At 40.2% G+C, this 13,735-nt stretch overlaps 1 protein-coding gene across 1 annotated transcript; it reads right to left on the bottom strand.

The window, feature by feature from the left end:
- Nucleotides 1-10,374: 10,374 nt before the first annotated feature.
- Nucleotides 10,375-13,151, bottom strand: LOC113240212 (pro-epidermal growth factor-like). Its single transcript, XM_026477461.1, has one exon. It carries the CDS (start codon nt 12,829-12,831, stop codon nt 12,139-12,141), a length of 693 nt encoding a protein of 230 aa, XP_026333246.1. The 5' UTR covers nt 12,832-13,151; the 3' UTR covers nt 10,375-12,138.
- Nucleotides 13,152-13,735: the final 584 nt, after the last annotated feature.

Here is a 13,735-nt window from a genome sequence, read left to right on the forward strand (position 1 = left end):
GTTTACTTCGGTTACAATCAAATTGTCACTAAGTATTGTCTATAAAACTGTTTGGTGCAGATTGTAGTGTTATTGTAGATTGGCGATAGCCAAAAGACCCACATTTAGCGGTGGCAGACCGCTGGAAGAAGGCTTGCTCTACATTTATTAGATAATAATCCAAAATACATGTTAAATTTTATAAAAAGTTACAATTATTGTTGTTTAAGTTTTGAATTACTTAATTTTTATAACGTAAATGTTTAAATGTGTTTGAACGTGTTTTTAATTTAATTTTCTACTAATTCTTATTTAATTAAGCATTATGAGATGGAAAATAGTTAAAAGTTAAAATTATTTGCATCCTGTTTATGAGTCCAGTCCATCCTTGATGCTCCAGGTAAACAGCAAGTGATTTTAATTTGATTTCATTTTCTATCAAATAACTCTATTTTTGTTAACTGCATGTACTATTCTGAGAGGGGGAGCCAGGATTGTCGTAGAACAGGATTTACCGGGTTTTGGATTCGTCTATGTTCGATATTTGCTTACATTTTATACTTGTTGGGAGATAATAAGTAATTATTAATTTATTAAAAATTATTATTTGTGAATATTCAGAGGAACAAATGGTTCACAATTCTTGTTCAACGTCTAAAGTTCCCAACCCTTATTGGCTGCAACCCAATAGGGTTGATGTTTTATGTAATAATTCTCGACAACCTTATGATTAATAATATGTACGAAACGGCGCGTTCCTAGGTTACTTGGTGTTTCCGCTGCATTTTCTACATTATTCATGCGCCGTACCCATCAGTTATGTTTAAGAATTGTAATTATTAATTAGACATTGATCGTTTTCTTATCATATTACAATCGATATGAATTGGCATTGACTTGATGATAATTCTACGCAATTTGCGCACCTGTGTTAAAGATTCATAGGTATAAATAACTTTCGATTAGCTGCGACTGGTGATTCGTCAGTCAGATGGATATATCGTTGTAGATATTAATGTTAAATGGTCCACTGTGGGACGAAGCTCTTTACAAATACGCGTAGAGAGTAAGCAATATCTTTTTAGCTGTGAGAAGAAGGAATGAGTGTAATAAAATAAATAAATAGGACTTTATTCATCACACTTATTATATTTAATGTCGTCTTAGAGTAATAACCTCAATTTTAGTAGCAGTAGAACTCCTTGTCAAAGAGTTCGTCCAGGGAAGTACTGCCACCTTACCTATTTCTGCCTCCAAGCAGTAATGTGAGCATTACTATGTTCCGGTTTGGAAGGGTAAGGGTGCTGGTGAAATGACAGCACATGGGACTTGTCAACTTATGCCTCAGGGTGACAGGCGCGGTGGCAGTGACCCTAAGATCTTTGCGATTTAAAGCTCTAAAGTGGCACTGTAATTGTTATGGACAGACGTATAACTTACGACCACACGACTTGTTCGTCCCGTAAGTTCCGTAGGTTGTAAAATGATTCGAAATCAATAAAGTAGATAGAGACGTATATTATATACAAGTAGTCCCACCGCCAAACGTACGAATGACGATGGATGATAGAAAGAACCAATATGACGCATAAAAGTGCGAGAGGCGTAAATGATAGAACTGGAATGAAAGAGAACTTAGACAAAAATAGGTTCTGGTTACGTCAGAGGCAGCAGAATAAAAAAAAACCAATCGTGATCATGAACTACAGGCCACGGGTTGCCACTAACATTACGGTTTGGGCCATGCTGGCCTAATGCGGGTTGGGGACTTTTACGACGTGCAGGTTCATGCATGGTGCTTCCCAACGCCTTTAGCGAGTTGTATTGCTATTACATATTCCTAATGGCATCGTCATCAATAACCAATCGCTGTCCACTGCTGGACATAGGCCTTTCCCAATGCGCGCCATTTCGCCGGGTTCTCAGCTCGTCGCATCCATCTGTCGCCAGCAGCCTTTCGCAAATCGTCACTCCATCTGGCTAGAGGGTGTCTTACACTACGTTTGCCGAATCGTGGTCTCCACTCAAGAACTCGCTTCCCTCATCGGTTGTCGAATCTTCGACAGATTTTGCCAGCCTACTGCCACTTCAGCTTGCATATTCTACTACCTAATGTACTCACTTACAAATTGAAATCATAGGTCGAAATTGAACCGTCGATCTCTCATTTCTTTGGATCAAGCGCTCTCCCATTGCGCTACCATCGCTTATATATAACGTTTAATGATGCAGTTAGCCCTATCTTTGTAATATCTCTAAAGAGCTTTAAAGTTGGCGGCACTCAATCAAAACAGTTACGTTTCTTCTTAATACAGTCTGCCTCACATAGGCACTATCTTCATTAACTTTTATAAAATAGCATAACTATTGCAGAGTCAAATTAAAGTGTATTACTTGTCTAGCCCATTGTACTTCCTAAAGACAATGTGTCTCACGGTGAACACGTTTCCACACGAATTATTCGCCAGTGAAACTATTTTAATTAGAAGCTTGCGCTTGCGCTTCTTTGCTGTTCGTCTGTTGCCGACTGAAGACTGGGATAACATTATGTATTCGCATTCTACACGATACCTATACTCTTTTTAATTATCTTTTCTATATACAACCATTTTCCTCTTTTAGTCTAGTGGTTGCTTTCCAATTGAGAGGTCGACGGTTCGAATTGTTGTGGCGGTATGAACGTATACTTAATGTCTAAGTTGCGTAAAACCGTGAATGTTTAGTAGCAATAGGTATCTCTCGCTTATGGCAAAGAAAAGCGTCGTGATGAAACGTGTGACGTTTCTAATTGATCATCCAACAGGAGCGAGTGTTTGTTAACTGGACACCATTTTTTTTTCCTGCCCCGTCAGGGACTTCACGATCACAACCAGATTTTAAAAATGTCAGCGGTATGGACATTCCGCAAAGTACTGTCAAGACCCCGATTGCACTTGTGGTCACTGCGGCTGCGTGGGTCGTATAATTAAAGATTGCTCGAAACTGCAAGAACCACCTAAGTGTAGGGACATGGAAAAAGTATCGATACTTTTTGGTATCGAGTACTCTTCCATCCGATCTAATACCTTTGTACTCGATACTTTTCAGGTATTAGTACTTTTTGACAAGTATCGTATCGTTTTGAATAATTTCTACGTAGGACACCTCATATCGTAACGCAAGCCACCTTGCGATTTTTTTTAATGGCAACCTTCATCACAAATGGCTTGGCTGTATAGTGTATGCCACCATTTGCCTCTTTATAATAATGAGAATGAAGAAAAATAATTAATAACTTTTGAATTAATTTACGGACAACGGCGAACAAAAATGTGTAGTCTGATACTACACATTTTTGTTCGAAGATCACTTCCAGTGCAACGGAACAAGATACGTCAATGTGTAGCTTGATGTGCTGGCGTGTGTACCTGACGAATTTATATTTGTGTACCTCGCAATTCCGGCGAAGTTTGTCCCTTCTTCACAACGTTTGTTCTCAAAAGCAGACAATACAATATCAAAAACGAGAAACAGCCTGCAGCAAGCCAAATAGATTTTTGATTTTAACTGATTATACAGAGGACGAGTGGGAAACTTAAGTAACACAAATTATGTGAAATGACGATTGATTGAATTGATCGATTTAATCAATGTCTTTTGTTTCAATTAAACATCAAAAATCAAGCAAAAGACTTATAAAGTTATATGTTTTATTTGTCTTTAAGTAGGGAAAATTTGCATACTGTTATGATTACGATACTTTTTATGCGATACTACTCATGAGTACAGTATCGATACTTTTGATTCGATACTGTGTCCCTACCTAAGTGCGCTTCCTGTCAGCGGTACAACAAGCTAACACAGGACGGGAGACGCGCTATGCCCAGCGAGAAAAAGTGCCGAAGTCAGATCTGCCCGGCTAAGTGACAAAATATTTTTTTGAGATGTGATAAACAATAACCCAGTTATGAGTTTTATATTTTTTTATTGATATTTCAGCATGCATCGATAAGTTGAACGCGTTGACTAATTTTAACTGTTTTTAAAAGAGAATTTGCTCCATCTTTTGCTATTTCAAATGAATGTTTGACCATTTGTCACTTCGCTGCGTTTTTTTTAGTTAGTGGACGGCAGAGATATTGAAGTTCCATCCACTATGAGGGCGCCTAGAGCAAGCGAACAGCAAGACATGATATAAGACAGGAATGGGTACTGTAACAAACGATTTTGTAAATGACAGGGACTCTTCCTTATAACAATGTAAGAAAACCACGCAAGACTGGTTAAAAGCAAAAACTACCATGACATTGAAAAGGTTATATCTGTTGTTACTTAACACGTAATCCTGATAGTGATTAAGACGCTAGCTAATGTAATTAAGAATTCATGTTTTATTAAATTTATTGTTATTGAACAAAATATGTTGACTAATTATTAAGCTATAATCACCGATTTGGATATCTAAGATGCAAGTAATCAATTTTACTTAGTTTAGGCACAACCCGGACACTCCATACAACGGTAGAAACTTACTTACCTACTACTACACACGCAAATGTGTGCTTGAAGTGGTAGGTTTATCCATCACTTCCTTGAACTATTTTTTCTCTGGTTTAAGAGTGTTAGGGACACTGCTGCTGCGCCGGTAACCCTAAGACATAAGTTAACAAGTCCCATGTGCCTATAAATTTACCAAATGTTCGACAAGTATGACTTCCTTATTGCATCATTATAAAATGACGTTTTAAGAAACTTTTTAAGTCAATTGGTCTCTAATTACAAGACATAAATTCTAATTTCACTTTACATTTTTCTGTTGAATGCTTAAAAAGGCTTTCACAACAAAAAGGTCGGTGCTGTAACATTCCTTCCTATTTCTACAGCGAAAATGAGTTACGTTAAAAGAAAAAATATTATTTTTCGTATAAAGTTGGATTTTTTACCAACCTATTTTAGATATTTTTGCTATAATTATTTTAAGCAGTATAAATTAACTGTAATGTTGTATTAAAAAGAATACATTTGCACTTTTTTAAAATATGTATGTATTTCTCATTAGTATAAAAGCAAACAATCGCTGGTAGAACAACCACAGACGCCTACTTACGTAGAGTCGAACCAAAAACAATATAGTTTACCTCTTTTATTTCTAACGACTTATACACTAAATTATATTATTATATGCCTTAAGAGTGGTTACACATGGCGACCTTAAGCAGTGATGCAAACACGCGTTCATGAAACGCGCGATTGCATCGCTACATTTGCGATTTATAGGCGATTGCATCGATGTAAACGCGCAACTACATAGGTACAGTTGTAGTCGCTTACGATGAATAATCATGTACGAAAAACCTGTATAGGCTTATGCACAATGTTTTCTTTTGTTAATTGAAAATTTTAAATTGGAATTAATAAATATAAATATAAATAAATTAGTTAATTTAATAGGTGCATCGCGTTTGTATCGCGCTCCTTTTAATCGCGCGCACGTGTTTAATAAACGACTGCATCGCTACTGCATCGCGTTTGCTTCGCTGCTATAATTCGTCGTGTGTAATCACTCTTAGACATAGCTAAAAGTAGAATTCGCCTGACTTTGAGAAAGCTATCGACATACCAGGAATCAGAAGGATTTTCGTTTTTTTAACCGACTTCAAAAAAGGAGGAGTTCTCAATTCGACTGTACGTTTTTTTTGTATGCATGTTTGTGATTTGCGGCATTTGTGAACCGATTTTGATGATTCTTCTTTTTTTTGGAAAGAGGATACCTCAGAAGTGGTCCCACATAAATTTGAAGACAATATTCTCTCTATTAAATAAGAATTAGTAAAAAATTAAATTAAAAACACGTTCAAACATATTTCAACATTTACGTTATAAAAATTAAGTAATTCAAAACTTAAACAACAATAATTGTAACTTTTTATAAAATGTAACATGTATTTTGGATTATTATCTAATAAATGTAGAGCAAGCCTTCTACCAGCGGGCTGCTACCACTAAATGTGGGTCTTTTGGCTATCGCCAATCTACAATAACACTACAATCTGCACCAAACACTTTTATAGACAATACTTAGTGACAATTTGATTGTAACCGAAGTAAACTAACCGGTAACCAATGGCATCTTTAAAGTATAGCTAAATTACCTAATTTATGACCGTATTATTAAAAACCATAGCAATTTGCAGATCATCAGGCATCACCTGGTAAGCTCATCCCTGGATACTTTTTAAACTAAATATTAACCAAGAAGGTAAGCAGGTATAGTAGGTGAGTAACATCATGATCAACCGATCGACTCTCAAAAAGATGATCTATAGATGACACTCGAGAGACAATGCAGGGACGAGAGGCATAATGACACGTGCGCACGAGTTCAGCCCACCCCTGCACGCGTTAAGAGGTAAATTATAGAGCAATTTAGTTTAAAAATTGTAGAGACTTTAATTTAATTAATAACTATCAAGTTTAAAGATTTCCTAATCATCGCACCTTAATTCATAAAGTAACGAATTCGAAAAGTATTTTCTTGGAAAATTGATCATATAGACCAAAGTTTCCCAAAGTACCCTTACCCTGCCCCCCAGTGAGCGCTGCTGAAGAGTGGCGATAGTAGTGGCGATGGGGCCTCGGAAGCATTTGGGAGGCGTTGATGCTGTCCAGTATTGCTAGCCCAATAGGGCGCGACTTGCGCGAGAGTGACATAGAAGCGCGAGACATCGCTATTATCCATGGGAGTATAGCAGTATCTCGCGCTTTGCGTCGCTCTAAAAAGACGCGTTAGAATTCGTATCTTTGGTGTAATAAAGCCACATGTGAGCAAACGTCAAAAGTCATAAAAATGAAATGTAAATGAAAGTTGTCGTTAGTCGACTACTTTTTATGTTTTCTATATTTCGTTCGTAGAATCTTTAAGCCTCTCTCCGGAAAGTTGTCATTTTGCAGATGCGACCTTCTCACACCAATGGTGCGATATTTTTCAAGACATCAAGTTTCGTTAAGCAGACGTAAGCTGTAAACTGTAAGCAATACTAAAAATAAACAAATACAAGAGTAGTGGTATCCCCGCACCGGCTCTAGCTGCTTAGGGTATCGAAAAATAACAATAATAAAAATAATAGTTGATATATCACTTCATGTATTCATTAACATAGTTGTCTAATCTATGGGCAGGGGTAGCGCATGCGCCGAACTCAGTGCGCAGTGACAGCACGTGCCATCTGCGCAGGAAGCGGCACTCGACTGGAAGATGGGCTTCGCGAGCTTGTGCGCAGGTGCTTGTTGCACTGCCATCGTGGTGCACTATGAGGCATATGACGTATTGAACCGTATAGAATAAATTCATAGACGAAGTCGCAGACATAAAAATAAAAATCAGATTAAAAATTCTATCTATTATGCAAATTAAAAGGTTAAATACAGAAGGAGAATAGAATACGCTATACAAACGATCACCTTGACCAAATGAGGATTCTTTACAGACAGCATTTTGTTAAATGTCTCTGGTTATTCATTTTTTCTTCGCTGTTTAAGTAGTAATGGTGGCGGATGGATTCAAATATTTATGTAAACACGACTAGCACGAGTTACTCTTTATTTATTAAGTATATAATATTTAGTAGCAGTACAGCTCCTTGGTGAAAGAGTTTGTCCAGGGAAGTACTGCCACCTCGCCTATTTCTGCCGCCAAGCAGTAATGTGAGCATTACAGTTACTACAGTTTTGAAGGATAAGGATGCTAGTGAAATTACAAGCACGTGGGACTTGTCAACTTATGTCCCAGGGTGACAAGTGCAGTAGCAGTGCCCCTCAGTTGCGATTTAAATCTCTGAGTGGCACTGCAACTGTCATGGACGGGCGTATAGTTTACCACCAGGCATACGACTTGTTAGTCCCGTCACGTAAAATGCGTTATATAAACTTTCACTCTAAGCCGACGAAGTGTTATCCCTATCAAATACCAAACGGTTAACTTGTAAAAACTATCTAATATAAAAAAATACAGTTAATTTTGAACTTGATCATCTTAACGAAACCACTATTGTCAAATTACCTGCATTCATCGAACTCGTACACAAATACTCCTCTTCGTCCGGATCCGGTAGCTACAGCAAAACCTCCCCGAGTTTATGTCATCTTCCACCATCCGGGTCCCACCCATCTACGACTCGTAACTTTGATGATGTATTCCGCCCATCTCGCACACCTTCTCGGCCACCATTCGGTTATCTCCTTACATCAAGTATACCATCACTACGTCTCGGAATATTCCCACAATGACATTAAAATTATAGAATTAAGAAACTGGTAAAATCGCTAGTCTGCCAAGCCTTTTTTTAAGTAGGCATTTCTAAAAATGTCAGTAAGTACATATATAAAATAAATCCAACTGCTACTTCCCATGCCATACATGGCGTTTGTCGTTATTGAACGAGTTCTTTAAGAATAGATTATTAGTATTTAGCTATTTGAATGTTTGTTTTTTTTTTTCGGATTAAGTTACCTAACTACTGGAAAGTCAGTTTTAGTAGTAGACATGAGATGAGATGAGATGATTACACGTCTTGAAATTCGTAGAAGTAACTTATAATTTAATAAACAGTAGACGCTAAAACAATAAGTTAGTCTAGGTACCTGCTATGAGAGTAACGACTCTTGAACTCGGATGAACAACACACACATTCAATTCAAAGATCACCAACGCACGCGCTTCTAATAGAGATAATCTCAGGCAATCTAACCGAAACAAAGAAGCTTGGAGGTGCAAACATCAAGCACTTAGCCATACAAGTCAAATTTTCGCGAGACGCAATGACAAGTGGGCTGGACATGTAGGAACGTTAATTGGTAACGATGGACATAGACGGCCATAAGCTATGCGCGTGGGCCGACAACTCTACACCTGACCACATTTCAAGACCCCTCAGGTTCAAAGCACTCGTCTCTTCCACGGTTTAAAAGACAAAGTGAGCGCGAGGCGTGGTAGATCAAGAAATTACGGCCGTGACAATGTCTCTTTGGATTGTCTGATGTCTGTGACTCGATGTGTTCATTCACAGAGTTTTTGTGACGGTCGCCAGTTGAAAGCTATTGTACTTTCGCTGTTCGGAAGCTTGGAAATGTGCCTATTTACAACAGTTTCGTTGTAGTCTCTTGTTTAAGACGTGAATGGGAAATAAGGCACACAAATTGAACGTAGAGCAATTTCTTTATCACTCTGATGTAACTAGTGAACTTGTATTTTTACGTAATTTGAAATCAGATTTATAACACGTACCTTACAGAAAATTTACCGGATATACAATAGGTAGGTACAACTTATTGACGAAAAGATAAATAGATGATTTCATATAGGATTGTCACCTTCCTGCGCCTTACCATATCAATGACAGGAACTACATAATCATCCAATATTGCACAATGATATCACCATAGATATAGGAATCTATGGATATCACCGATAAAGTTACGAAATATTAGATGAGTGTACGCAGTACTTGGGTGTCACGTTCTAGTCATATCCTGTAGAACGAGCAGCGAGAAAGTGTGTAACGAAAAGGGCTTTTTAATCTTTGGAATCTATTTCGGTCGGTGTCCATCGGGAGCCGTAAGCGATCGCGGCTATTCCCGGCCGGGCAGGTTTTCGGGGAATGTCAACAAACGAACGGGCCACTCATTCAATGAACTCTATGCATGCGACGCCGGTGGCGGACCGGTCCACGGCCGGGCGGCACCGGCGCAGCTCGGGTATTCATAAAAATTATGCTCCCAAAGGCTGAATGGAACGCTCTGACTTAAGCCTTTTATGACGCCCGAATCGTCACGTACTTTTGGCGTTCTTCATCCTTTTAACGGCCGGCTACATGAAATAAGCCGTCCATGCTGCTACTCGACGATGAATAATTTAACACTTTCGTTGGCGAGCGGAACTTGACCATTATTATTTTTAATAGCTAATTGCGCGTGTCTCACGGCAAATGAAATAACAGGTGTGGTTGCACAAGTTTGCGAAAACTTAGTTACGCGTGGGTCGTATGACGTGCCAGGTCTTGGTGAGCCTCGCTGCCGTCCAAGTCAAAGTTGCACAACGTTAACACGATTTGATCTAAATATTTAACTCGCCCCACAATACAATCTACTAAACTTAATACCTGATTCTAAACAAAAAATCTCCTCAATTTTTATCTAAAACTAGGTCAAGATAATAATAATTATCAAATGTTAGGCCAGTTAGATACGAACTACGAAGGTTCTTGCTCTAGATATTTATTATCTGTTCTGAATTATTTGTTCTAAACCTGCAAGATTTATGGAATTTCTAAACTATCTACGTTTGCACATTCCAAATTATGCTGTTTTTGTGCGGTAGTTAATAATGGTTAAATCAACAAGGGTTTACGGAATGAAAACCAGAAATTAAGGATTTAGTTTCATATAATTTTCTTTTAACAAATGATCAATAGAAAACTGTATAATTAACAATGTAGCGTCTTAACAGATACTTCAAAATTATTAGCGATGTAGGTAATATTTTACAAATACTTTGGAATGTCGATTTACACAATCTCATATATGAACAGAGTGGACTCCACATTACAAAAACTGTGCAAAGGCTTTGTGGGTTGATGAAGCGGTACCAGGAATCGTCAAAAACATGAAATAGCATTTAAAAATGGTTGCCAAAGGTCTAAGATAAAACTACCGCCTGGCCAACCCAAAAATGCCGTCATGTCACAGCCTTTTTGACAATTTGCTATTTTTTTGGGTCCCTCCCACAGCCTCCATTGCCACTTCGCAGGGAAATCCAATGACACGACAAGGACTGAATAGAAAGCTTGAAATATAGACAAATAGTTATCCCACGGTATGATCAGCTGCATACAATCTGACAATAGTTCACATACATTTTATAATTAATTTATTCACAACAATTACAATTTATTTAAGGTGTATGAAAATTACTGACATACTGCATGTATCAACTCAAAAAACGTCTGCCATACAAGGAATACAGAAATGAACACCAAAATGGAAGGTGACATTGTAGGCTGCTGAGAAACTGATTTTATTCACCATCCAATGTAATTTTATTCAATTTTTACATAATAGGTACATACAAGACATAATGGAGATTCATAATGAGATTATTGAGAATATATTTACGCGAGGCCATGCTTAGCAGGGTGAGATGAAAATGCAACCGCCAACCGCAGTAGGCTCGGCGCGGTGCGGCCGTCATCCTTCAACTAAATAAAGCAGTCAATAAATAAACCATCATAAATATCTAATAAATACCTACACAGGCTATATTTACAAGAAGCCTTCTTCAAGGGCACTATCAGCCTTTAAACAAATATAATACAGCACTATCCCAGCGGGATAACAGTATAAATTAAAAAATAAAGTAAAGCTGCCGGCTTAAGACTCGTATTACAAAATAATACTGACACCAGTAAAATAACCTATCTGCAGATGGACCGTGCGGGCTCGAGTCGCCGCACGCGCTGCAATTCATCGCAACTCTATTGGGTAGAATGGAATATGATACAATTAACATTGATTCACAATTACTAGCAGCAGGGGCATGCCCCATGCTTCGGAGTACTCATAACATTTGCTACATTAACAAACAATAACATGCAGTGTGTGCTGCAGCCAAAGACATGCTTTGGATGCACACACAATACAGCCCTCTCAATCACACCTACCCTCGACTCCACTAGCTCAGTGCAGGGCCCGAGATCCGCTTCCAACTAGGGCCCGCCTCGAGCTAGCCGAGTTAAGGGCTTGTTACAAATACCAGCAGAGGGCAGCACTCTTCTGTACCCACAGATACAGTGCCAACAACAAAACAACATATAACAGCTCTAATTGAAGCGAGTAGTGAGGCACATGGCCAACATTCACATCTGACACAATGAGACCGACACAGGGGTTTTCACCAACACTGGGGACACTGAACTGAAATTTACACGCAATCAAACTCGGGACTTCCAGCTGATTGAACGGTATATACAAAAGAAATTCCTCGAAATAAATTATAAGCTTCGTAAAATAATTATCACATAAATTTTTCTTATATCTTCGCGTTCGCTCCACATAACTTAACACATAATCTATCTATATGTACACGAGATACAGTATGAACAGGGACGCAGCGTCCAGAGTCCAAGGCTAGTGGGGCGCTTGCAGCGGCGGCTGCGGCGGCGCCAGGCGCGAGCAAGGCCCGTGCGGCGCGGCCACGGCCACCAGCTGCACGTGCCCGCGCTCCTCCTGCGGCGGCGCCTTCCCGCGCCGGTGCAGCCGCACCCAGGCGCCGAAGCAGACTAGAATGGCCAGGAACACGGCCACAGTGGCGCCGCCCGCGATCGACGCCGTCTCCATCATGAGCTGACGGCTCGTCAGCACGTACGAGTTGTCCAGGTCCTTAAACTCGCAGCGCTGCCCCACGAAGCCGCTGCGGCACTCGCAGTTGTAGATAGGGCTGTCCGAGATGATCACGGTGAAGCACACTCCGCCGTTCAGGCAGTAGTACTCCGAGTAATCGGGCTCGCACTTGAAGGTGGGGAAGGTGACGTTGAGGCGCGGCTGCGGCTGCGGCTGCGGCGGGCGGCCGGCGGCGGGCCGCGCCACGCGCGCCGGCCGCTTGGAGATGGAGGACGAGCAGGCGTTTGCCGGGCCCACCAGCGCCAGCAGCGCCATGGCCGCGCAGCACCACACTAGCACCGCTTGCATTTTCCGCTCGGTCCGGCCGCTCGGCGCTCGCGGTACGTGCACGATTTTGACATTGGACGGTGACTTATACGAAATCCGAGAGGCGATGACATGACCGCTTTCGAATTTCGAACCCGAACCCTTCGCTCGCATCCGCGTCGGCGGTCCGCCCAGACATGTTTCCTGTGTTAACTTTTTTTTCACGTCGACGATCACTCGCTCATGACGGAGGCGCGGTTTCTACGAGATATCGCATCGACGCCTCTGCGGGCATGTCGAAAGTGAAACACTGTTCACTGGACACTCGGGCGGTCGTGGTTTGCGATTATTCACGGAGCACATACACACAATGTCCCGTTCGAAACGATACACACAAAATGGTGCTGAGCGGTATGCGATCACACTAGCACTCGGCGAGTTGTCTATGCGCGACTGAGGCGGGCGAGACGGGCGACGGGGGCGTCTACTGCATCCGCCGTCGCCATCTGCCGACGAGAATGAATGCCGTGAACTCGCCGCGCGCGATTGTGTGCGCGCCGCGCCTGTCCGTGCACGGGGAACTACACTTGTGTGCGTCGCTCGTGCACTGGTGTGCGACTACTTTTTTCATTTGTTGGGCGGGATTACGAACAAGAACTCTGAACAAGTATTGTAGTGTAGAGTAGCCTCTTTTTTCCTTCACGACTTTGAACCTTACGAAGGTTTATTTTCAAGCTGCACAGATTTTATTACTACTTCATACGCTACATCGCACTGGTAATAGGGAAGTGGGTAGAATAATTATCAGGAACTAGTTCTGAAGTAAACATGGATGACTCATACTGAAGTTAATTAAGTTGCACTAATCCCTGCAATCAAATTAATTAAATTTACAGCTAACAATTAATTTACAAATAAAGTTCTTAACTGTTAAGCTGCTTCTTTGTGTATTACTTTATTTACTTTGTTAAATAAACGTTATAGCCATTGTTGGTAAGATTACCTATAAATAATAATAGGAATAAAAGTTTTACGCATTAATGCGTAAAACTTTTATTCCTATTATTATTTATAGGTA

This window comes from Hyposmocoma kahamanoa, unplaced genomic scaffold, assembly GCF_003589595.1.
Source record: "Hyposmocoma kahamanoa isolate Upper Pololo Valley unplaced genomic scaffold, ASM358959v1 123017, whole genome shotgun sequence".
Taxonomy (NCBI): Eukaryota; Metazoa; Arthropoda; class Insecta; order Lepidoptera; family Cosmopterigidae; genus Hyposmocoma; species Hyposmocoma kahamanoa.